The following is a 26,417-nucleotide window of genomic DNA, read 5'->3' as shown; positions in this document are numbered from 1 at the left end:
AAATCCTGCAGTTATGCTAGTATTTGTATGTGGCCACATATTTCATGTACAAGAGGAGCCAGAGATAAAAGTAGTTAACATATTCAGTGTCTATATCATACTAAAGGCCAAAGTTGCAATCATTTTAGATAGAAACATTTGTCCATGCAAGAGATATGAAGTAAATTACAGAATCTAAGTAGCTGTACCAAATACTCACGTATTTCCACTTTAACACAAAAAAACTCCAACTCTTCCCTTTGTGCAGATCAAAGGAGTGATGATAAGGAAAATATACTCTTTCTTAAGATAAATCTGATACTTTTGCAACATGTCTTTTCTTTTTGACATTCTCATAACCACGCTCTACCCAACTTCCTCTAAAACATGAAAATACATGTCCTGTAAATATCTTCCCTTCCACTCATCTCTAATAATGCATCAATTCCAATTTGATGTTTAAAACACACTATACAGGTAAAACAGCCTCTTACAAAAATACAGGAGGATCTCTGTTGCTTTTCCTTTCTCATTTTATGTATTTTCACTCTGAACCTAGTGGAACGGGGCTACCCATTCATTTTATTTATCCTACCTTCAGTACAAGGACAGAAATGAGGTAAAATGTACCTGATGTCAGCTTTGGGGAGTGAAAGAGCACGTGCAGTCTAGCTTCCATGTATCTCATAAAACTCTCCTACAAATGCATCCCATACCTTGTTCTGTATTGACTGGTTATTTTATCTTGAAACTATTGTTTCCACAGTTACAGAGCCAATATGCTTTCATGCATATTAACCCTTCACATATGACACATGTCAAATTAAATCTAAATAGATTAATCACTTTTGAAGACCAAGAAACTACCACCTTCCCCACATTCAGCTGACTAAAAGGCCAAAACCAAAAAATGTCATCACCTGTGATCTAGAAATATACTATAAGATATTTTTACCCCAAATACCACCTACTATATCAGCACAGTGAGAGCAGTGATACCTGCCACATTATAATTGCAAACTCTACACAAACAGAAAAACTACGTGTGAATAAAGGGGTTAGATCAACATCTTCAAACCACTTCGGCACACCCTCATGCATACCTTTAAAATCACTTAGTACTATTTATACAAGTACAAAAATGCTAGTGACATGCTCAATTTCACAACAAATCAACGGAGCAGAAATGAAATCAAACTCTGGTTCTTGAATCTAAACATTAAAAGTCCTCTTCATTAACACATGAACAGCCTTGGGGAAACAGCATATTCAATGAAGACAAAGATAATTCAGGATAAAAGAATTTTTAAGAAATAGAATTGCTAACCTGAAATGAATATCTGAAATCTTTTCATACTACATGCAACCTCATATTCATCTACCAAAGCCTCTATGAGAAATGCAGTTTACAGAGAACAAACCTGTATGGTGTAAAGACAAAGGCTAAGATTTCAGAGACTACAAGGCCAAAATTGACCTCTGTAAGCACCCAGGAAGGCAGAGATCATCCTAAGATAAAACAGGATTTCCAGAGCCACAGCCAGGTCACATCCTCCAAGACCTGCTTTGCAGAGCTGCATTTGTTTTGTTTTCCTGCAGAATGGAGTCCACCAAATTTCATCTAAGCATAACTAAACCTTGCCCTAAGCATATGGTTTAGTGAGAACATGCGCTTAAGAACATAATTCAAACTGAATGTTGCTCGCCACTATTTATTCTATGACCTATGTGACATAATATTGCAAGTACCACATATACACAGATGTGGAAATGCGGTAAAATGTAAAACATGACAGTAATATGTTTATTATTGTATTACTGAATCACCTGATCACAGCAATCACCAAACTTATAAAACATTATAGAAAAATACAGTAGTGTATTGGAATCTGCTCTTAATAGGTCTAGTATATTGGTATCTGCAGGTGTCTTGCACATATCCCTGTGCTTTGTATAATAAACTGCCTAATGCAACCCAGGACTGGGAGACAGGAGTGGGGAATCTAAATCCTAGACACTGTTGTGAATCACACAGCTCCCGAATTGGAAATATCTTCCTAGTTTTTGCTCTACATGCTCTACAAGCACTTAACGTTTTCCCTACTTTTTTATCTTCTTTTCAGAAATTAATCCTAAATTCAGAGCTAGTCTATCTATCTTCTTCTCAGCCCTCCCTTAGGAGGCTAAATAAGCCAAACTCTTCCTGTCATCTGACTACTCTGACAAAGTAAAGCTGTGGAATACACACTGAAGTCTCCCTACAGCTTTATTTTCATAAACATACCACTTCTGTAGACACCCTGAAGGATTTCTAAAATGACAAGAAGTAAGAGCAAGTCCCCTATGTCTACACCCAGTACGTCAATTTGCTAGGAATTGCCTGTCAAATACTACACTGTACACGACATCTTCTCCATATTCCAATGCTAAAATGTTGAAAACTACAATATACATTTCAAATATTTTCCATGTTTTAAAGACATAAGTATCAATATTTGTCAGAGCATCAAGTCCAAGAATCCAGAGCCAAACATTATTTCAGTATATCCCTTGAAATAAAACCCACAAATGATTTAAAGTACTATTTTACAGTACATCTGTAACAAAAGTACTTTGTTTCTGTTTAATAAGTCAGTTATTTGGGAGCTTCTCCAAGATGGTCGTGACCTCTTCAACCTTCACTCTATTTCTCCCTTTAAGTTGTTTTCATAGAATCATATAATAGTTTGGGCTGGAAGAGACCTTTAAAGTTCACCTAGTCCAACCCCCCTGCAATAAGCAGGGACATCTTCAACTAAATTAGGTTGCTCAGAGCCTCGTCCAACCTGACCTTGTGCGTTTCCAGGGATGGGGCATCTACCACCTCCCTGGCCAACCTGTTCCAGTGTTTCACCACCCTCGTCATAAAAAATGTCTTCCTTGCATCCAGCCTGAATCTACCCTCTTTAGCTTTAAAACCATTACCCCTTATACTATCACAACAGACCCTGCTAAAGTTTGTCCTCATCTTTGTTATAAGACCCCTTTAAGTACTGAAAGGCCACAGTAAGGTTTTAAAAAAACCCATGTTGGTTGCAAAGCATAATATCAAATAAAAAGGCATTTTGTAGTCCTTCTGCTCCTCAGGAAGCCTGAAGTAATAAAGTATAATCTGCTATTTTCCATTAGAGAGAATCTCTACTTCTGTTCTACCCTCAGATGCCTGGTGATCATTTTAAAGAAGAAACGAATTTTTGTAATCTAGTATGTGCAGTTTCAAAGGGTTCAGGCGAAGGCCACAGCAGCACCCTGCTTTCATAAACCAAGAGCAAGATGCTGTTAAGTCTGTCATCAAATGATCTTACATTAAAGAAAAGATGGTAACATTTACTCAATCATGTGGAGGTAGAAACTGCAACTTAAGAAAATGATTTGAAGTATTCCTGACTAACTTCAGATAAGAGGCCAAAAAAAAAAAAAAAAAAGAGTTCTAATGAAGAGGAAGTAAATTCCTTTTTCCTACTGTACATTATATTGAAATCCTCAGAACAGAGCTTAGCTGACAGAAAATAGACTTGAATGTATAACCAAAGCACTGACTCCTCTGTGCTTGCACACTAGATTCAACAACTCTTTGCCTGGGAAAATAGCTACAGTACATATTTGTAAGTGAAGGGAATTTTTAAGGCAGTTAGCTGGTACAATAATCCTTATGCAATAACTTATTTAATCATCGAAAGCAAGTCTTTCTACTACAATGTATTTCTGTCTCAAAAACCTGTAATTATCACTGATGTAACTTTTTCAAGTAGGAAAAATGCTGATAGCCACTCTTTTTATTTTACTGGGTTTTTCTTCAACAATGGTGGAAGTAAATTTCAGCATGCATATTACAGTGTTACCAATGCTAACTTGCTGCCTAGCCCTCCCACAATTAGAAAATCAGTAAAAGGTCCAGTTATCGAGAAAGAATTCATCTGTTGTCAGTAATAATCAGTGTTAATTTGGTTTGAATTATGTTTATGTGACACCACAAGATTTTCCTCAGCCACTAGTACAAACAACTGTCCTGCAGCAAAGTGCAAAGCAGACTTACATGCTTATGTTTTCCATTATCAGGAGCACAAAATGTGTCAACATCAACACCATTGCTTCCAATCTTGTAGATGAAAACCTGACTAGATCATGATTCCAGATGACCAGGACATGAGAAAACTCAAACTACTATGTTGAAAATATACATATTTTTTCAAAATATACATTCATCAACAAATGAATAACGCACCCCCCAGTTAGTCAAAAAGCATAAACCACATCTAATTTCATCTCTTTTAATCTAGACTTGGTTACATGTTTCAAAGATCAAAATGAAGTCCAGAATCTTTGATTAGTGCTTGCTGATAGAGTTGTCAACTCCTGACTTTTCAAACTGAACAATATAAAAAAATAATTCCATTCTTGTAATTATGGAGATGTGAATAACATTCAGTTGTATCAATTCATTTCAAAATTATTATCATAAATCTTAATACCTACAAAAAAAGACTTGATTACTAAACAAATTTCAAATCTAACCACAAGATTGAGACCTAGACCAAAAGCAGCTCCTACTGCTTCCTAACACAACCTCATATATTCAGTCTAGGTTAGTCCATTTTTGTGCATTTTTTCCTACTCACCACACCATCTTGCATCACGAGTGCACACACTTTGTTCCTTTGGGATGAAACTAAACCAAAGGATGTGCTGCAACTGCTAATGGACGTCCAGTCCATAGAACCAGGTCAGAACTAGTCCAAAGTAAAACTCTTGAAACATTATGGAACGTGAGCACTAGCACCTCAGCAACAACTGCACTGCTCTACACGTTTGCTCCTATTGCACTGCACTACTTGATAATGTAGAAACAGTCCAGATAAGCAGTATGGCACAGCTGCTGCTTTTCAGTTAACCAGGATTTAATAAAATAGTAATAAAAGTTACATGGAGTTTAAGTCAGTCTAATATTTAGTTTAAGCAGCAGTCTGAAATTTGAAAACTAAGACTTTAAATTTGCTAATTAAAAAGTTACAATTTTCATTAAGTAAAAGAATACTTAATCAGTATAAGAGTTCTCACCAATTTACTCTGCATTTAATTTTCTTTTTCCTCCCCTAGAATTCACTATCTTCCCTGTTCTGTTCTTTTGAGAGTTAGTGATCACCCACATCCTGAAGCAAGTCTTATTTTGTAACAAAACAAAAAAGATGTGGAAAAATCTGGAAAATTTTTGAGTGCTTATTATAATAAATGATTCCAGAGATAGGCATAATGAGCCAGTAGTCTAGAATGACAACAATATATTGCCATTTGTTTGCTTATCACTTGTGTGGATAAAAAGCAGTGAGGAACACTGTCTTCACAGGTCCCAGTTTACAAGAATTCCTAATAAAAGCAATCATACAGAAGACAGAGATGTGGCATACAGTACCAGCTATTATTCTTGAAAGTAGGTATTAATGGTGAACCATAATAATTATGCTGCCAACTGATATGAATAACATTATTTAGAACGTTTAAGATAGGATTTTATTACTGTGTCTGATAATAGTGTGCAAAGTGAGTTTTTACTTAAAAGCATAATCTTCCTCAGTCAAAACAAACACATAAAAACATTTCAACAACGAAATTAAGCCATATATGGGGTTCCCTTGATTCTTTTCTTATTAGCAAGCTGTCCTTTCAAAATCTATTAAGTCTTTTCTAACATTGGATGGTTTGTAAATTCCACGTGTCATACACACAAATGGACGACGGTTTACTTCTGTCTTGTGCTCTTCTCTCCCTTTAATCTATGGAAACAATATAAGCTATTAACATTCAACTTTTTATAGCAATATCTATGGAAATTCTTAGCCTCACAGAAAGTTTTAAGTGTTTTCATTTCTTAGTAGATTTTTATATTCACAGACAAATAAGCCTGGAGCATCTTTCACTGACAGCAAGTTCAAGGCAGTCACCTCCCTAGTTAATGTGATACATGGGGCAGCAGGTCCCTCCCACCCTTAAAGTGGTGTAAAAGTAAACCTAAAATACATTTTTTCTAAGGAAGAAAGGAAGAAGAGAAGCATCCAGAACAGCAGAGCAGAAAGAAGCTTCCACAAGGCAATAAATATGGTAGATGTGTTTCAAGTATTAGTATAAAAGCTCAGGATAACTTACAAGAGCAAAGAAACCTGTCAACAGGTATGGGTTTTAAGGGTTTAAATCTGATTTAGTAATTCTAGTCTCACATATACTTGAGAGCAGTGAATATGGCACTCTATTCAAAGATGGCTGAGAATTTTAACATAGCAGACAGCAGCCACAGTGGAAGAGGAAACTTTAAACCAATCTCTTATTCTTTACTATAAAGATAAACCTTAGTGAAATTGTCTTGTTCAAATCCTATTATGTATGCAGAGACTGCTGCAGAAGAGACTGAGAGGCACCTTCGCCTAAAGCACTTTAAACTTCCCAATTTCATGTATATATTTTGCAGTGAGATAAGAAGTCATCTCTGTGAGGTGACAGATCCTACTTTCTACAGAAATGTGGTTACCAGATATTTGACTGGGAAAAGCAGATATATAAAAACAGTATATGATGTGTGAGGCAGGGCTGAGGGGAGCCCATTCATCACTACTAAAACATTTAAAAGATCTTATTAGTGCAGAATTGTCCAACTTCTACAAATTCCTTCAATTGTACTGAATATCTATTATGGGAAGATGATCATATTCACCTTCCAGCATTACAATGTAGGTAACTTTCACAGTTTTAATAGTCAATGGGCTAGACATCAATTTTGCTATTAATAGCCTAGTAATTGTCAGAAAGATTCTGGTACCTTTGCAGAATGAGAAGGAAGGGCATATCAGAAAGTCAGAGACCAAACAAAAGAAAAAGGTAAGAGAACAGCTCGAAGAAAGTAAAGACAAAAAAAAGTCCTGCAAGATAACCCTGAAGAGATTCAAGACAACTCTGAAATACATTTTCAAAACTAAATAGTAATTTTGTACACTTTTCATGAAACACATTCAAAAGGTTTGATTTTCAGAACTTAGAGGCACCTCACCCTTCAACATATCAGAGTTCAGAAGCATCTCAGAAGCTGAGCACCCAAAAAGTGAGGTCCCAAAATAAGCAGGCAACATTTTAAAATGCAAATCCTAAAATAAATTAAGCATTATGAAGACAAACTATGGACTTAACAGGGAAAAAAAATTACCCAAGAACATGTTGATATCAGAAAAAGTATCACTTGTTAGCTTACATACATCAGAAAACAAACAAATGCCGATGTTAATACCGATAAGGAAGGGGAAATGTGAGCTTCATACACTAACCACTTAAATGCACACACCTACTACAAGGCAAGGCTTTTTTATACTGCAAGCTCTACTCACATAATAAAAGTGAAGTTTTATGGACAGATTTGTAAAATAAGCATAAATATGAAAGTTTTGGATGATGTTACAAATAGAAGTCAGACAAACAAAAGCAAAAAGGGAAGAGAAGAAAGGTTGGATAAAATCAAGGTCCAATGAAATTTAGAGGAATCTGGAATTGAGGGCATCTGAAATACTACATTAATCCATCACTTTGTCTTCTGTCTTTTTAACAAGAAACACAAATTATACAAGGCATAAGTATGCATGTTTTGGAGAAAATTCAACTAATATGGCAATATTTAGGTGTTCATCTTTTAAATGCAAAATATTGTTTAAAGTGGAGGGCAGGGGGAAGAAAAGGACAAAGAAATCTTGTTTCCAGAACTTTTTCTTCATAAACCAGAGATTATACAGGGCTTTTAGTAGTTACTGGTACTGCCATCTCACTCAAGCAATACAGACAGAAAAAAGCATCACAAAACACCACATACTGGGTACTGTGATACTTCAAAATTTTTGGACAAGGATTTGTGTGGTTTCAGAACATCACCAGTAACAGCTGGAACTTCTTCCTTCCTCTCTTTCACAGCAGTACCATGTTCCCCAATACTCAATTATTTTTGAGTCCATGAGGGACTCCCTGCAGGGACTTCACTTCTTTTGAGAAAGTAAGAGTGCCAGATGCTCCAGATACCCCACAAGCACCTCTGCCCTCACCACAGAGAAATGCAGGACTTGTCATCTCAACAAGATACCTTCACACAGTCTATTGCCAGTCACGTGCCAGATTCATCATTTTGCTGTGGCAGAGTCCTGCTGATCAGTCAAAGACTAGTAAGACCTGGGCCAAGTACAGTGGTGTACAAGATTAGTATCACAGATGTCATGCCAGTTTCTTCCCCAAAGCTCTGGTATAGACTGGCATCCAATGTTTGTTCTACAAAGAGGGAAAAACAATGGAAAGCTAATAGAGAAAGTACGCTAAAGAGCCTAAAAAAAGATAATAAATAAAGATAATTAAAAAAGATAATAAAAAAAGAGATAAACTTTTACATCTTAAGGAATAAACGTTTTAAGAACTATGGTGATAAGCACATTTAATGAGGCTACAGGATTTATTTGACATGACTAAATCCTTGCAGAAGAAAACTTGCTAAGAAGAAAACAGATGGCACACTAAAATTTTACAAAGAAAAAAACCCACTAGATCTAATAACACTGTGAAATAAAATAATTTCAAGTTACGCATAAAACATCCCTGTTCTAACTGAAAAAACAGGGTAGATCTTGATATTGTGGAAAACCTGCCATGAAGATCAACTGTTGTAGACATGGAGATGGAGGGGCAGGACAGAATGTAGCTCAATGCTTCCCTTAAATATCATCAGGTAAACCGTGTTAAAACTGCAAGATCTAAAATGAATCACCTGATCAGTGTCAGCTGGAAAACAGCTTCCATGTCATGGGAAGCTATTATAGGAGGGAGAGGAGGAAATAGGGTTTTCAGACTAGAATCTATAATTTGAGCAAGTAATCTGGAAGTTGAGGCAACAGATATATTATGGATTGCACTGCATTTATGGTAGTAGTTTTGAAAGGTCTCAAGCAAATTACGTCTATGAATATTTTGTCTGAATATACAGATCAGTTTAAAGACAACCCAGATGCAGTGAATGAGCAATCCTTCCACTAAATTTTATAACCACAACATTATGAAAATGCATGTGAGCATTGCAGTAAGGGAACAGTTCAGACCTACTCCAGGAACGGTTGGGAATTTTTAGCTATAGAGCTTGTTGTTGATCAGGAAAACGAATGTATGCCTATTCATTTGTGAAATACATCTAACATGGAATAAAGTAAGGAAAGAACTACTACAGGCCAAGAAAAACCTAGATATATTTTCAGAGTTGTTTCCATCGTAGCCTGATAGTATTTAAAAATCTCTTTCAGGTGAGATACAGATGTCAGAATTCATTGCGGGAATAGTACCAAACAACAACAGAGGAATACTTAAACAGGCTTTTGGACAACAGAACTTCAGCTAGCTTCACTCCAGCGTCTGAAATGATACGTGGAAGCAGAGCTAGGAAGAACTTCAGAGAACATTAGTTCACCCAGAACAGGAATGCATGTCCCACTGGCAAATTAGGAAAAAAAAGATATACAGTTTACAAATTCCCTGAAAGTAGTCTCTCACAGATGGCCAAAACATGGGCAGGAACAATTTGGAGAGAGATCATTTCAGATAGGAATATGGTGATGGCTTAACATATACACATTAAAATTCAAGCAAACTAATTATACTTCTTTTTCCCTCTCCATCACTTTACCAAAGAGATCTTCCATATTATTGAAATAGCACAGTGCTGCCATCAGTACAGCCTAGGCAATTAAAAGTAACAGATTTTTAAAGCACACATGCCATGTTCAACAATTGGCACTTTGGCAACAGATATTGTGGCCCTGAATCTAATGACATAGTAAGATAAAGCTGAGATAGGCACCAGAGGCTTTCAACCTTACAGTAGCTAGATACTGAGTTACAGCCAACGTATGTTGGAAGAGAAAAATAGAACCTTCTGTAGGCATGATTCTGTAAGATAACAAAAGGGACTGAACTTCTGAGGCACAGACTACTGGCATCATTTTCGCTCCTGCTGTGCTTCAGGAAACAGGATTTTTCAAAATTGTTTTAAATAAACAAGAATATAACTATAGGATGCTCCTAACATTTGTCACCTATTTTCATGCTAGCCAAACTGGAAACTGGGAGACCGACGAAGAAACAATATTATGAACATTTAATGAAGATGTTAACTAAATCAAGTATTTAATTCAAGCAACATAATATGGAGATTTTCTATGTACAGTTCCACACTTTTGATTGTATTTGTTTCTTTTAAATTGATGTCAATAATCACTACAGTAATAGTCCTCAAACTCACAAATAAGCAATATTCCCCTTTATATGAAGGGATAATTTAAATCTATGAAACTTCTATGAGAAGGCAAAAAATACGGGATTTTGCTCAAAACAAAGTAAGCCTATTAACAAAAAATACTGCAAATCATAGTTTACAACACTTCTATAAAACAGAGGTCATAGTTCACATCATTTATTATTCATACAGAAATATGTGATGCTAATTTTCATTTTCCAATACTCCATGGTACCAGTCTTAAAACCTTATTCTTACATTCTTGGTTTATTGTTGTTTCTAATTTTTTTAACTCTGTAATGAACAGTACTAATCTGGTGTATTTCTTCTGGTTAATATACATAGGATACCGTTTAATTTCTAGGTTTTTCAGGAAAAATAAGTTTCCTGAACATAATGAACTGACTGAGGGTATTTGATATAAGAACCCTCAAACACAAAACAAGCAAACAAAAAAAACCCACAGGCATTTACTCTACCAGACCAGTTTCCATAAAGAAATACACAGACTTTTGCCTTCAAAACAATGTCACCATCCAGGCAACTGAACAGCATTAAGTACATCTAACAGTATTTCAGCTAAAATGTATCAGTTTTCAAAACCTGAATTTTACCTGTTTTCTAGTCTTAAACATAACAACCAAAAAGTAATCCTGGTTTTAAAATTTTTTAAGATGACAGAAAGGGAACAGACCCAAATATTATCATTTCACACTCTGACAACTTCCTTATTCTTATCTGGTGTTTCCTAGGAACGCCTAGTTTACAGAGCTTCTTAAATGCTCAGAAATGTCAGAAAATTAAGGAAATTGGTAAAAATCTTAAGGAATTATCTTCATTGCTATGTTCTAACTTAAGCATTTTGGTTACTTTTCAATAAATAGCTGTGGAATATGCTTTTAAGTATGAAAGTAATACCAACGTCTGCTGGTGACTGGAACTACAGATTAGTTTCACATGACGGAAGTGTTTTAAATACACAGTGAAAGAAAATACATTGACAAATTTCTTGTAAAGATTAATGTAAAATAAGTATGAATGATTTAATCAATTTTAAAGCAATGCAGATATTCTAGGTCCATTAAATAACACAAATCTACCAGCTGGCTTCCACTTTATACTTCATTTTAAAACAGCAAAAAGTAGTAACTAATGAATTTTTATGGACTAAACATCTATTGTCTGGTCCTGTGACAACAGGCAAGTGAACCTGATGATTCAGTTGATCCAGTCCTTTGTTCCTACACAGCAGTTGTCCTTTAAAACACAAGGATTTAACTTCCTTTGCTGAGAGTAATCGTTACGTATGTATTCTTTTTAATGAAAAATGTCAGCTTCAACTGTTGATGTGTAGGATTGCAGAGATCTTCTCTCCCTTCTGCAATAATTAGCATTATTGGGTCATGCCTCACAGTGGCCTACAGTGGCACCATGAGTTAACAAAAACAATCAAGACCTACCAAGTACATGCTGGCTATGCTAATTTTTTTTTCCTACACATTGATGGCTTTCCCCTTCTCCCACATTTCAGGTTTGAGATTTTTGGTGTGATGTATTTCCAACCTGCCTCTCTAAGATTCCATGAATGCTGTTTAACAGGTACCTCTTAATACTGAAAAAGCATCACCATTTCAGCATTCCCATAAAGGAATCTCCTTAATTAGACAATAAACTTTTTTAAAAGCCAGTTCAGTTTGCTCAAAGCAGAAGTATTTACAGATACAATTCTTTGATTACAAAAAGGATTCTAGCTCTCTCCCATAAAACATGCCTAAATTTCTGCCTCACTGAAACTATTTATACTTCCACTTACTGTTCTTTTCATCATTCATATTCTGCAACATTACAGAATCAACGAAAATCCTTGTTTTTAACAACTGAAGCCATAATCCTCTTTGTACACACTGTATCTGAACATTTGTCTCAATCCCAAAGAGGACTCAGAAAGAGCAGAACTCTGCAGAACAAAGGCTGTTCACATGAACTGATTTCATTAAGGGATTAAAAATTGCATTTAGAATGGATTTAATTACAGCAGGTCTGATAAGCTTGGATAAATGAAGCCTGAAACATCCAGGAATCTGATTTAAGCACTCCAAGGATAAGATACATAAGACAATTTAAATCAGGCTTCTTCTGCCTCTACAACAAAGAACATGGAATTGAAAAATAGGTCAAATAACCTCACAGCAAGCTATTTCATATCAGGTGATGTGTGTGCTTCTTACTTTTGTTTTATTTTTATTAAAGACAAAGAAAATAAAGCACTGTTTATGTCCACTTAAATTTCAATGTAAGTTTCTTAAAAACCTCTTCCCTCTAGGCTAATACAAGTAAAATTTCTATTAGTGTCAAGTTAAAGTCAGACTTATACAACATGCAGCTCCCAGGCCAGCATGGCCCACCACCAGGTGAGAGGGTTCAGTCTACAGCGGGGTGGCAGAGGAACAAGGAATAGTTAGGGAACACCACAGAGGGAGCCAATGCTGATGTGGGCAAGAGAAGTGTGGAAGACTATTGCTGTAGGAAGTACGGAATCCTGTGTTAGGATTTTCATGTTCACACACGCTGCTACTCTATTGCCACAATGCTACAGTTGTGCAATGAAATTCTGACAAAATCTAAATTACAGCACCTACATTGGCTCTAACAAAATACTCACCTAAAATTATTCAATTACTTAAATGAGTATGTTTTCCATTTCATAAAGAAAATATTTTTTTTTAAAAAAAAGCACACTACAGTCATATTGGAAAACTGTATTTTTCAGTGTCTGTCTTGTTAACACTTTTGCATCAAATGCCATCCAAACAAAAACAGCTGTTATACGAAAAGGTAGAAAGTTCAAATTAAAATTATTTAGTGATATATCACAGCATACAATCAGTAAATACCCAGTGGAACAGGTTTTTTTATAAGCACACAGAAGACAATCACCAAAAGGAATAAAATAGATTTGAAAACAGGCATAATGGAAAATGGTATTTTTAGTAAAATGCAGTAAAAACATACATAACAAGGTGCAATCTATTTAATCTAAACATACCTTTCCAAGATCTGCAGCCTGATTTAAAATATCTCTTTTTAGATCTTCTGCTCTCTTGGAATGAAAAGAATTACTTTGACTCTGGATGATAAATACAATTTCTTTTAATTCTGTGAACCAGAAAATAAGAAGATTTAAAGACAAAAGAAGTTATTTTCAGTTTTGCTCCCAAGCTAATAAGAACCCAGGTGTGTGTGGAGAGGGGAATCTATTACATAGCAAACTATTTCTTTAGTTATATAAACATTTCATGAAATAGTAAGAAGGCATAATTTAACATACAAAAAAACCCCAAAGCAGTCCTTTTAAGAATAAACGTATAAAAAGCATGACATGACTAGGAGATCTGCAGCAGATCTTATGGACACCATTAACAGTAGCCACATTCATGAAGTTGCTTTTTCTCCAATACACCAGCACTCCTTATTACCAGAGTTAAAAGGTGTCAGTCACAGTGTAGCATCTCCCCTCACTGGGCAATGCATGAACATGACACAGAAAAGATGATTCCTCAACAAAGAGCTTAAAACCCTAACCAAAACCAAACATCAGATGGAGAAAACCACACATGAGAATGATGAGGTAATACTCTTCTATCTAATACAACAGCATCAACATTTCACACGTGGCTTCACAGTGTTTAAAGGCACCAATGTTAAGAAGTTTCAATGGGAGAGGAGACCGAGAATTTTAAATGAAAATAATGAAGTAGCTTTGCAAACAACTTAAGGACAGAGAAAAGTGCTTACTAAAAATACAAGTAGCAAGCAGATAGCCAAATTTTCTCTATGATAGTAGATGGAATAATCCCTCAACACTTTGAAAGCTAAGAAAAACAGGCAGGTATGATCTCATCCAAAAACAGAACACAGCAGAGGACAACAGAGGATGAGAAGGTGAAAGGCAGGGACAGACACCCTCTCCAAAATTCTCACCAAGTTTGACCTATGCTGTATAACCCAACCAAGACTATAACTAAGTACCAATCAATGTGTAAGATGAGGAGAACCACACAATATCATGGTTTCTGTTTGTTTGGCCCCAAAAGGCTGAACTTTACAGATACTATGCAGAAAGTATGCAGATGAGGAAATTCAGAATATAACAACTTAAAAGGTCAAAGTCAATAACCAACCAATTACTGCATAAGGAACAAGAAGTTAGTAATGCTGTTGTCCAGTGTTCAAAGAGGCAGGCAGAGGACTTGTGGGGATGGGATTGAGAACTGCATTTAAATTCTGTCACTCAAGGTGATGGTCAGATCAAGCGTAAGAGATAACAGATGCCAGTTAATTCAACAAGGAGACAGCACTGAAAAGGCTGCTGAGTTAATGTTTACAGATGACATCACTCCAAGAAAAGACAGTACCAAAAGGAAAGAAATTAAAGTCCCATGGGATCTGTAGTGAGTTAATGTTTACAGATGACATCACTCCACGACAAGACAGTACCAAAAGGAAAGAAATTAAAGTCCCATGGGATCTGTAGATCTGTACACAGAATGTCAAAAAATGTAGAGAAGGAACAAAGTACGCACCAAAAAATTATATAGGTAACAAAAAAGACATAGGAGTCAAAATTCAGAAAAGCAAAGCAAAGCTTCAAGACCACCACTGGCAGCAACATCATGCAAGCTGACAGAGAAAATGAAGATATAAAACCTCTAAGAGAACTTTCTAAGAACACTTTCTGGTATTCCACTGAAACCAAACTTTCAATGAGACACAGGAGATATCAAATGGGAGACAGTCCAAGATGAAAGTTCAGTATAGAAATGGAGAGTCATGGCTGACTGAAAGCTGCCAGATTTTACTACAAGCAATGCCTGTGAAGACAAACATGCCAAGGTCAGAGCACCTTAGGAAGGTACTTGGGAAGTACATGAAGCTTCCTATCAGGCAGCAGAGTATTTCAATACTTTTAATCTACAGTTCCACTGCAGTATAAAGTTTAACATCACAAAATATTTACTTTTAAAGTGTACATTCTTACATAGTAGAGGAAGTCAACCTAAAAGATCCCAGCGTCACATCAAGATCTTGACCACTCGGTTAAGAATGCGAACTTGACAAAGAGTAGAATGAATGAAGAACAGTGGAACAAAGATGGAGAATAAATGTCCACAGAAGGAAAGTAGTAGTCACAAGGAAAAAGACTAAAACTGAGCATATGAAGAAGAACTGCAAGAAAACCTGTGGCAACAAAAAGAGAAATAACCTCAAAATCTTTACTAAGATTAGAAGTTTACCATGACAAGATTTAAGGATCAATTACATTCCTTTGTTTCTCTGAACTGTTATCTGTTTAATTTAGACCTATGATAGCTCAAAAAAGCTGCAGTTAAATGTTTTTCTGCTTTTTCCCTAATATCCTTTTCCCTGAATTTATTAGCTTATTCACCAAGCCAAACTCTGAAAATGTCAAATTGGGAGAGGTTTCTGGTGATAAAGTTGCAGAGATGGCATAAGCACTGACATAGGTATTAGTTTTGATTTCACATTTTTCCCACGTAGCATTCCTTCAAGCTCTGACCAACCAAATTGCTTAACAAAAAATGCACAATAAAAACTTCCGATAAGCAGCTAATTTCTATCTAGCAGGATATTTGCTAGATTTCCTGTGCAAAAATTAAATTAGTGCAACAATTAAAATTACACTTCATTGGTGTTTGAGAGTCAAAGGGCTAAATCTACACACACAACAGTAAAAATATCCCTAGAGAGGAAAAGCAAAATATACATTGCTCTATATAATTACTAGTTTAGTACCAGTACATTTACAGATATGCAAGCATCTGAATTACACTCAGTTTTGTTTATGGTACATTTAGCAACAGCTGTGATATCCCACAGTAGAATACTTTCTATGAGTAATCTAACACCTACTTTGGTGTTACTGCTTTAATCCAATGGAAATAGTTTCCTCTGCTATAGGCGCTTTAAAATAGTTTACAAAAAGAAATAGTCAGTGTATTAAAATGTCAACAGAAAATAGGTATAATTTTAAACACCTAAATTGTTTCTGAAGTTGAGAAATAGTCAACCAGGCAAGACAAATAATGGAGTCTTATGGAAGATTAATACCCAAAAGAGCTACTGATACGTGGATACTTTGTTTCTCTTGTTGTTTTCTTTTCTCTTTTACTTCCCTAAGATGTTTACATACCTGGAAAATATCTTCAACAAACTCAAATGCTCACTGATTGGAAAGATACTGCAAGTTCACATTAAAAAAATAATAATTGGGAAACAGGAATGCTGACACTTCCTGAGCTCACAACCATGGCTCACTGCTAAACAGAACAGAATCTTTACCAACTTTTAGCAAGCCACGAACAGGAAAAAGTGTTTCAGCAAGTATACAATGACCCTATGCAAAATACTCCTCCTTCGGAATTATCACTAAATCAGTTCAAAAGATGGTAATGGGAAAATACTGCTATTTCGAAGGTAAGCATTGCAGTATAATAAGCAGCTCGAATAAAGTACCTGTATGGTGGTTTTTTTGGTGGGTTTTTTTTTTTTTTTTTTTTTTTGCGTTTTTTTTGTTGTTGTTTGGTTTTTTTTCCCAAAGTTTAGTTACCATAAAAAGTTGGTTTAGTCAACACAGTACTGCAATTTTAAACATTGGGGGAGGGGGAGCTTCTAGAAGAACACATGATGATAATGTGGCTGGCCTGGCTGCCTGCCTTTCTCTACTACCCAGAGATTAAAGCATTCACCTAGGATGCCAGAAACTGAAATTCTCATCTGTGAGGTAGCCTGGGCCTGAATGTAAGTCTTTGGCATTCACTCTTCATTTCCAGGCTGCAAGTATAGGCTGAGGTGGGGTTTCCCCATTCCCTTCTATTGTTCTAGAAACAGAGAAGAGTGAAAATGACTCATGAGCTAACTAATTACCAAACTCTCCTGAAACTTTTAGTGGGCACCTAGAACCAAGTCTCTGACTCGCCGAATGTTTAAACACATCATTAAAAATGTAGAACAAGCATCAACAGAAAAGACAGAATTCTGTGATGATTTATATACTCCCCTGGAGCATTGTGTGACATGGTCCAAACTATTTCCACAAAAATTACAATTATAACTATGACTTTAAAACAACTAGGATGCAGTCTAACCACTGACCTCTAATAGGTAAAAGAATGCCACTGACATCTTTGCAGCTCTGTCAATGGTGCTTAAATCTAGCTCCTCTTTTCTTTGGGCTTTTCTTTCCTAAGAAATGATATAAATAAAATTAATTTGTTTAAGGCTAAATGGTATATTTGTACAATGAAAACCTGGTGATAAAATACAAAATGTCTCATTATTTATTCAGATAAAAACTACACTGCAGAAGCACTTGTGCTTTAACTCACAAACCCGAGACTCTAACGCCTAGGTCAGAAAACTCAGCTTCCAATCTGAGTTTAAAAAACTTAAGCCACTTGCATATTCTGTAGGCCTTCCCCTACTTTTATGTCAACTCTAAAATCAACATGAAACTCCAAATCAGGATCTTTTTGTTCTTATATTTTGAGCCAATTACTGCAGCCTAACTGTGGAAGCTTTATACTAAAAGTAGAGACAAGTCTTTTCTCATGCTAAGAACAGTAATTTGCAAATGTGGTTATATAAAGTTATTGGGATCCTTCTGGATTAAAGACAGTGTATGCATATAGACAGACAGATACACAGACATGCAACCACATTAGTGTGTGCATGCTTATTTATAACATATGCCATAAGCATTGTAATGACCGATTGATCTGTTTATGGCCTGCAGCATGAGAACTGAAAGTCAAACACACTCTCAACACTTGACTCTCAACAATTGTGCTAAATTTCTTGCCTTAGTAATATCAAAAAACCCCTTTAAAATAGATTTCAAGTGTACCACATTTTTTGTACATTTGTTTACTACTTGAAATTTGAAAAAATATTATCGAGTTGTCACTTGTTCCTCAATAAACTGCATGCTCTTTCATAGTTTTGTAATACAAAAACTATGTTGCTTACCACTTCAGAACTCATGATATGTCTTAAAACAAAACCCCAAAAAAAGTTCATCACCTATGCCTTTGCTTTGATAACTAAAGAAAAAACTTACTTACACCTTTGCATGTCGTTCTCATGATTCCACCCAAACTTATCACAGAACTGTTTGGATTGTAAAGAACCCTTAAAGACTATATAGTTCCAACCCCCTGCCAAGGGCAGGGACACCTTCCACTAGACCAGGCTGCTCACAGCCCCATCCAGCCTGGCCTTGAGCACTGCCAGGGATGAGGCATCCACAGCTGCTCTGGGCAACCTCTTCCTCTTCCAGTGTCTTGCCACCCTCACAGTAAAGAATTTCTTCCTAATATCTAATCTTAATTTGTCTTCCCTCACCAATTCCTAAAGAGCCTAGATAAAATGCAGAACTAGGTCAGGCTATCTTGGATCTCAGTCACCCTCTGGAAGTGCCCCCCTCCACATACAGCAGAAGGAATCTAGACAACTCATGTTCCCAAGCTCAGTTTTCCCTGAGTTTGCAAAGAAGGCAAAATCTGTACGCTATGTACAAAGTACACTAGCCTGGAATAGCACGTGCCTCACTTCAAGAGGGGATTTACTTTTGTTATTCAAATATTCTAAAAGCTGAAAATACTGCTGGTCAGCAATATAGCCTACCATCTGGGGACAAATAAACCCACCAACAGTGGAAAGGCAAGACTTTTTGCCATGGCGTAGCAATGATGACCCAACATTGGTAAGTCACATAACTTACCTTTTGGCTGGACTATAACAATCCATGCATGAAACACTTTCCACACCAGCCAATCCCGAAAGCTACAGTACATCCTGGGTAGACAAAGCAGCCATGGCAACATGAACTTCAGTCTTCTCTCTGTTAAACATGTCTTCCCAGTGACTAGAATATTAAGATGTTGATACCTGTCTTCAAAGACTCAACTAATGGCACTTAAAAAAGATCTCTTAAAACTCCAAAAGGAAAACTACAGATGGTAACTCTTCTTCCTTGGTACAAAGGTACAGGTTGTTTATAAAGGAGAAAAACTATTATATAAGAAAATTCTGGAAAAGAATGAAAAATCACAGTAAGAACCGTTAAGAATGTCATTCTCTGTGTCAAGTCCTTCCTTGATTTTACCCATAGAAATAGGTTAAAAGGCAGGTCCTGCTTGACTAACCTGACTTTCTTCTGTGACAAGGTGACCCACTTAGTGGATGAAGGAAAGGCTGTGATGTCATCTACCTCAACCTTAGTAAAGCCTTTGATACAGTTTCCTACAGCACTCTCTGGAGAAACTGGCTACTCATGGCAAGAATGAGTGTACTCTGTGCTGGGTTAGAAGCTGGCTGGCCGAGCCCAAAGAGTGGTGGTGAATGGAGTTACATCCAGCTGGTGGCCAGTCACAAGTGGTGCTCCCCAGGGCTCAGTGCTGGGGCCAGTTCCGTTCAATCTCTTTATCAATGATCTAGATGAGAGGATCGAGTGCGGCCTCAGAAAGCTGGCAGACGACACCAAGTTGGGGGACAGGATCTGCTGGAGGGCAGGAGGCTCTGCAGAGGGGTCTGGGCAGGCCGGGCCGATGGGCCGAGGCCAGCGGTGTGAGGTTCAACCAGGCTCAGTGCCGGGCCCTGCCCGTGGGTCACACCAGCCCCAGGCAGCGCTACAGGCTGGGGCAGGGGGCTGGGAACTGCCCGGTGGGAAAGGGCCTGGGGGTGCTGGCTGACAGCCGGCTGGGCATGAGCCCCCCGTGTGCCCAGGTGGCCAAGGGGCCAGCAGCGTCCTGGCTGGTGTCAGAAACAGTGTGGCCAGCAGGGCCAGGGCAGTGACCGCCCCTGTACTGGGCACTGGTGAGGCCGCACCTCGAACCCTGGGGTCAGTGTCGGGCCCCTCGCTGCAGGAGGGACGTCGAGGGGCTGGAGCGTGTCCAGGGAAGGGCAGCGGGGCTGGGGAAGGGGCTGGGGCACAAGTCTGATGAGGAGCAGCTGGGGGAGCTGGGGGTGTTCAGCCTGGAGAGGAGGAGGCTGAGGGGAGACCTTATCGCTCTCTGCAGCTGCCTGAAGGGAGGGGGTAGGCAGGTGGGGTCGGTCTCTTCTCCCACAGAACAAGCAATAGAGTGAGAGGAAACGGCCTCAAGTTGCACCAGGGGAGGTTTAGATAGAATATTAGGAAAAATTTATTCACAGAAAGGGTGGTCAAGCATTGGAACAGGCTGCCCAGGGAGGTGGTTTAGTCACCATCCCTGGGGCACAAGTCTGATGAGGAGCAGCTAAGGGAACTGACATGGCTTTATCTGGAGAGGAGGAGGCTCAGAGGGGATCTTACTACTCTACAACTACCAGAAAGGCAGGTGGGTGTTGGTCTCTTCGCCCAGATAACAGGCAACAGGACAAGAGGAAACGGCCTCAAGTTGCACCAGGGGAGGTTTAGATAGAATATTAGGAAAAATTTATTCACGGAAAGGGTGATCAAGCATTGGAACAGGCTGCCCAGAGAGGTGGTGGACTCACCATCCCTGGAGGCATTTAAAAAACACGTAAATGCAGTGCTTAGAGACATGGTTTAGTGATGGACTTGGTAGTCCTGGGTTAACAGTTGGACTTGATCATCTCAAAGGTCCTTTCCAACCTAAATGATTATACAGAAAGAAAAAAAAAAAGTCTTTCTTAAGGACAGGCAGAGTCTTTAAAAAAAAAGATAAAGAATACAATAAATGACGTATTACATCAGACCAATGCTCCACCTAGTCCAGTACATTGTCTTGAACAGCGGCAATAGGAAACACTACTTAGGGACACCACAAGACCTTCACAATGCTCCTCATACTATTAACAGCATTAACAACTATATTAGGAAATGCCAGAAGTTACATTGCTGACTATTTTTCTTACCATATATTCATGGACCTGTCCTCTCCTGAAACTGCTGGTATGGTCTGCTTCCACAGCTTCCTGTGGCAGCAAGTTCCTAAATTTTGCTACCTGCAGCATAAAACACTTTTGTTTGTCTGTTTTAAAGCGATCTCCTGCTGAATCAAACAATAGATGACAGATGGTAGTTACATCATTAACATACCATTGCAATGTTCCTAAATGTAACTTTCCTAAGTAGTGAGATTATATTAAAACTTATGAAAACTGAGCACTGTCCAAAGCCAAAAAAATATTCTATCAATGCCTCCATGGGTGTTTTGTGAAGTGATACACAGCACATTTGCTAAGAGCAATAGAAGCAGCAACCAGCACCTGGCTATGCTATGAGATTGCACAGAAAGATATGAAAGAACACCAAGAGGAAATGGCCTGTAACACCAGATAAGGACAGGTGAACAGGGAAACAGAGTAATAAAGTTTCTATAGACAGGTGCTGACCCTTCAAGGGTAAAATGGGGGATAAATGGGACAAGGGACTTGATTGTTTTCCACAAAGGTGGTTATCTCTGTTAGGAACAAAGCCTTCAACCAAGTCCAAAAAAAACCCAACAAACAAAACCCTTATCTTCTCAGCTCCATTCAGAGTTCTGTTAGCAACTGTACTAGAAGCATGCTAAGTCTTCCCAGTGTTCAGCTTTGATGTCAGAATGAACTGACAACTACTCAGAAACTGCTGCAAGAAAGACATGTTTAAGCTAGTTCTTTTTAGAACAAACAGACCCAAGTGCTCAGCATCTATAAGAGTGAAAAGTAGGTACTTTTAAGTATTGAACTACTATAGTATAGCAGAGGCAGCACCAGGCTACAGTCCTTATCTCACGTCTGGAAACTTTTTGCTGGAATGACATCAAACTTGTTTCAGGAAAGGCAGAAGCTTGCAGAATTTTTCTTCTCATAATTTATCTCACATGTCAAGTAAAAAAACATTTTATCACTCAGTATCCTATTAACATTTGAAATGTTTCTTAAATACTTGGTTCTAGATATTATGAAGTTATTACAAGTTGTTACAAGTAATTTATAATAATCCTAGTTGTTATTACAAGTACCTTGAGATCCCAGCAGCATGGTAAAATTCAGTTTCATGTTAAATTTTTACAATAACAACTACTAAGTATCACGAAATCTCATTTTAAAATATTGTGTACTACAAAAAGCAATGCATCAGTTTCACAGTGCAAGTGCACATTTTCAGAAAAACAATTAAATACAAGAATTGCAAATACAAGGAAAAAAAACAAGCTTCTGTCTGACCAGACTACATGAGCAAAGAAACAAAATACAAAGTATCTGTGAATCACCAATTAACTAACAATGCTGCTGAGCATTTAGGCACTGTTCATACAGTCACTTCTCAAAGCATAACCATGTTTTATTTATACTAAAAAGGGAGCCACAAGTGAAAACAAATACAGACCACACAGTTCTTACCTCTGCTTATTTTACTAATTGTTCTGCTTTTTTCAGACTTCTAGAAGAAAGGAGAAAAAGCAAAATAAGGATACACATAAAAACGCAAATATTTCTATAGACACACACAGAGGTACTGAAAGCATTCATCAGAGTGTTAATGAATAGAGGTTTTAACTCAAAAAATGAAAAAACTAACGTAAAAGTTTTTCATCATTAAAAACTGGAACAGGTATCCTACATGTTTGCATACTATTACTTAGACAATACAGTAAATGAATAAAAAGGAAAAAAATGCAAAACCCAACACAATCTTACTCATTTGATCCACTATCAAGCATCTATCGAAACACAATTATTAAAGTAAGATTCAAAAGCAATTTATATGAAGACAAACAAATATGAAAAGGGTTGTTGTACATAAGATGACTTCACTGGGATTTACTCAGGTATCACATATATTTGTGATGGAATTTTAACAAAGTTCTGAGGAACAGACAACAGTGACATTGCATTTGCATCGTTAACCAGGCAACCAAAACACACACACAAAAATATCTCAGGAGGATATTAAATTGCTTCTAAATAACAGAGGCTAGGCAGAAAGATGTTTAAGAACTGCTGACTGGTAAAGAGATAGGACTGGAGAAATAGTTCTGCACTTCCTATAAAAATTGTAGGAAGGAAAACAGAGCCTTTGCTTATTGCACAATTTCTCCCTGGTAACAGCACCTAGTGCTTTGTTTCTCCACATATAAAATCAAGATCATATTTACTAATTGCATAAGAATGTTGTAGTATTTATCTTGGGTCAAGAGTTTTTAAGACCTTCAGATAGAAATGCCATACAAGGCATTCCTTGGTAATAAGCTCATATATAGTTTTCCTTCCCTTGTGAATTAATTCCTATTTGTAAACACACTCCCCCTTCTCCCACCCACGCCCGCCCCCTCCCTCCTTTTTTTTTTTAAATCCCGTACATTTTAGTCCTACTTGCATCAGATGATCTCTTCCTCCATCTAGGTCTGACTTTTACACTGAAATGCATAAGCTCCAACTTCTTGTTAGCCATTGCATCTATGCTTATGACCCTGTTTTGCTGGGTTAATAAAGTTTACAAAAATCCTTATAAGACTAACTTATTTTTATGACTATACATAGCACTGCCATCTCACAGCATAATACCACCTTTTAAATTAACGTATATCATAAACAACATGTTAAGACTAATTTTTTATATAAACAAAAAAGTATGATTTGTGGTACACAGTATGATGAACAAGCCATATTTTACAATTACCTTGATTAAAACAAAAAACAAAACACTTGTTGCCCATTATGTGCCTGTTAATGTAAAAAAAAAAAAAAAAAAAAAAAAAGGTGAGAAAAAAGGGATTTTGGCCTGAAGAATTATAGGAGGCACCCCTGACAATCTGAGAGAAGGTTTTGAACTCTAAAATAGTAGGAAGTCTTTATAAGAATGATAATGTTAAACAACTAGATTGAGAAAATAATGGAATTTGACAAAGAGAAACTTAGAAGTAATGAAAACAGAATGACATTACCTAGTCTCCCAGATACACTGCAGCAGATCAGCAGTTTGTAACAGGGATCTTTTTCATTACTGTAGATATAGCAATCATCATAAAACCCAAAAAATTAGAGACAGGTATCTCTGGCCATACTTCTATTGCATTTACTGTGAGATCGCTAGATCTAAATGGCAGTTCTAGATTCTATTTCTTGATTCCTTGTAGTACATTTTATTTTCCCCTTTAAATCTCTTTTATACATACACAAATATCTGTTACAAATATATACATATAAATAAAAAGGGTAGATGGAAGTCGGTTGAAGGACATACATGCATATACACCTAACATTCCTTACACTGTTTAAGGGTAGGGCTAGCTCTGACCATTAGTTCTTCTAATCTGTTAATTTGAAATTTCATTTGCAAGCTTTACTTGAGCCGTGACTTGGGTAGCAATACGTAGTAATGCTAATTTAGCAGAGAGGCAGCCATTTCCCTCTTCATATATTGTATATTTAAAAAAAAAACAAGAGGAAAGGAAAATTGTCTCTGAACTAATAAATCTTATATATTCAAAAACTGTTCTCAAAGCAGTAACACTATAAACTTGTAGAAGCTACGCAAAATCACCAAGTTTTTATTACTATAAGTTTTTAATGCACTCTTCAGCTAATAGTGGAAAAAAGAAAATAAACTGTTTTCTAAATTACAATTTTGTTCCCCAACAAAACCCCAAAAAACTAATTCACTTAATGCAAATGTCAATGTACTAAAAAATCCAGCATAAGAAAGAAATCAGAAATGCTAAGTATAAGTTTATTCTAATGAGTCTAAGCATCCCTAGGATAAACTGAGATCCTAGTAATACTAGAAGAATAGTGCTATATGCAACTTGTGTCCCATTAAAGGTGTCTCATATGCCACACAGAACAGAAAGACATCATATGACATTTAGTACCACTGAAGTCAATGATCAAAATCCATGTCATAGATGTTAGACTTTCTGCTCTGGTCTCTTCTAGATGATTTTATAATGTCTGTAAAATGTTCCTGCTTTGGCAATTAAAATTTATTACCTGCAGCACTGGTAGTTCAGTCTTATCTTCTGCACCTCCAGGAACTACAGTTACAGCAAAAGCTGAAAGAAAAAGCAGACTCTTTTGATATTATAGGAGCTCATTTTTGTACTCGACAAAGTTCTGCAGCAAAAGAAAAAAAAAAAAGCCATTTACTGCTTGAAATTGATTTCAAAGTGATTGCTAGCAACTGTCTATTCCTTTGACACATTAGAAACCTGGAAAGTGGGAAAGCAAGATAAGACTGTCCAAAGCCTGTGGTGCTCCATCTCTGATTACCTATACTCCTATGTTCTTTCAACTAGAGACCCAATTTCATCAGCTGACAATGACACCTCAGGTCCTGACTAACTCTAACCTCAAATCACACCACTAAATGAAGACATCCCAATATCATTCTAACACTGTAGACTCAGGCTGACTGACCATAGCTACATTTCAACAAGACATTTAGCCAGGAAGAAGAAAACACAGTACAAGTAGGAGTGTTCCCCCCAAATGTTGTCCTCAAGTAAATGTTCTGCACTTCTAGTTCAAAAGTGCACAGAGAACACCTCAATCTGCCCATTACATCCCTTGTTGACAGCTTGTTCTGATTGTTTTCCTCCTTCTCTCCCTATGTAACAGTACATACAGATCCAGATAAGGAATAGCTTCCCCAACACAAACCAGATCCTCTTCTACTTGACATGATCCTAATTACAAGATCAACACAAAACACCCTTATCCCACAAAATTTATTTATTAACCTGAAGAAGTATCGCTTCATACATTCTGCTTATTTGCAAAACTGAATGCAAGCAGAATTTTCATTACTTTCACTTTCTAATACACAACTGAGAAGAGCACACAAGACCTGACACAACTTTGAGTGACAAGAGATGCTGCCTCTCTCACTGTAGCATTCAATGACACGTGCCACACTGCTTCTGAGATTTATAAAATGTTAATGCACATGATCCTTGAAACAAATCAGACAATACTGAGACAGTCTGGGAAAAAAAGACCTATTTCATGCCATGTCTTTAAGAACACAGATAAAGCTCTTTGGAGAATTATTTTAAAACCCTACTTCATCTTCATTACAGTACCACAGAATTGTTGAGGT

The 26,417-nt window shown here is 37.0% G+C and overlaps 1 protein-coding gene across 4 annotated transcripts in view; it reads right to left on the bottom strand.

Moving 5' to 3' along the window:
• B3GLCT (beta 3-glucosyltransferase) overlaps positions 1 to 26,417 on the bottom strand; it is an 85,935-nt gene that overhangs the window by 35,135 nt on the left and 24,383 nt on the right. Inside the window, exons 2-6 of one of the 4 annotated variants that reach the window (XM_080377523.1) lie at positions 25,310 to 25,371; positions 24,000 to 24,043; positions 22,721 to 22,760; positions 22,110 to 22,192; positions 13,359 to 13,468 (exon numbers count right to left, since the gene is read on the bottom strand). In XM_080377523.1, the coding sequence (XP_080233649.1) occupies positions 13,359 to 13,468; positions 22,110 to 22,185 (186 nt within the window). In that variant the 5' untranslated portion in view covers positions 22,186 to 22,192; positions 22,721 to 22,760; positions 24,000 to 24,043; positions 25,310 to 25,371. Of the gene's footprint in view, positions 1 to 13,358; positions 13,469 to 22,109; positions 22,193 to 22,720; positions 22,761 to 23,999; positions 24,044 to 24,264; positions 24,324 to 25,309; positions 25,372 to 26,417 lie in introns of those variants that run through there. The other 3 variants (XM_080377524.1, XM_080377525.1, XM_080377522.1) reach the window with 3 other exon arrangements.

The sequence above is a fragment of the Falco punctatus genome (genome assembly GCF_963210335.1).
Source record: "Falco punctatus genome assembly, chromosome: 2".
Lineage (NCBI taxonomy): Eukaryota > Metazoa > Chordata > Aves > Falconiformes > Falconidae > Falco > Falco punctatus.
Note: the sequence above shows the minus strand (reverse complement) of the source record. Positions and strands in the feature narration are given on the sequence as shown.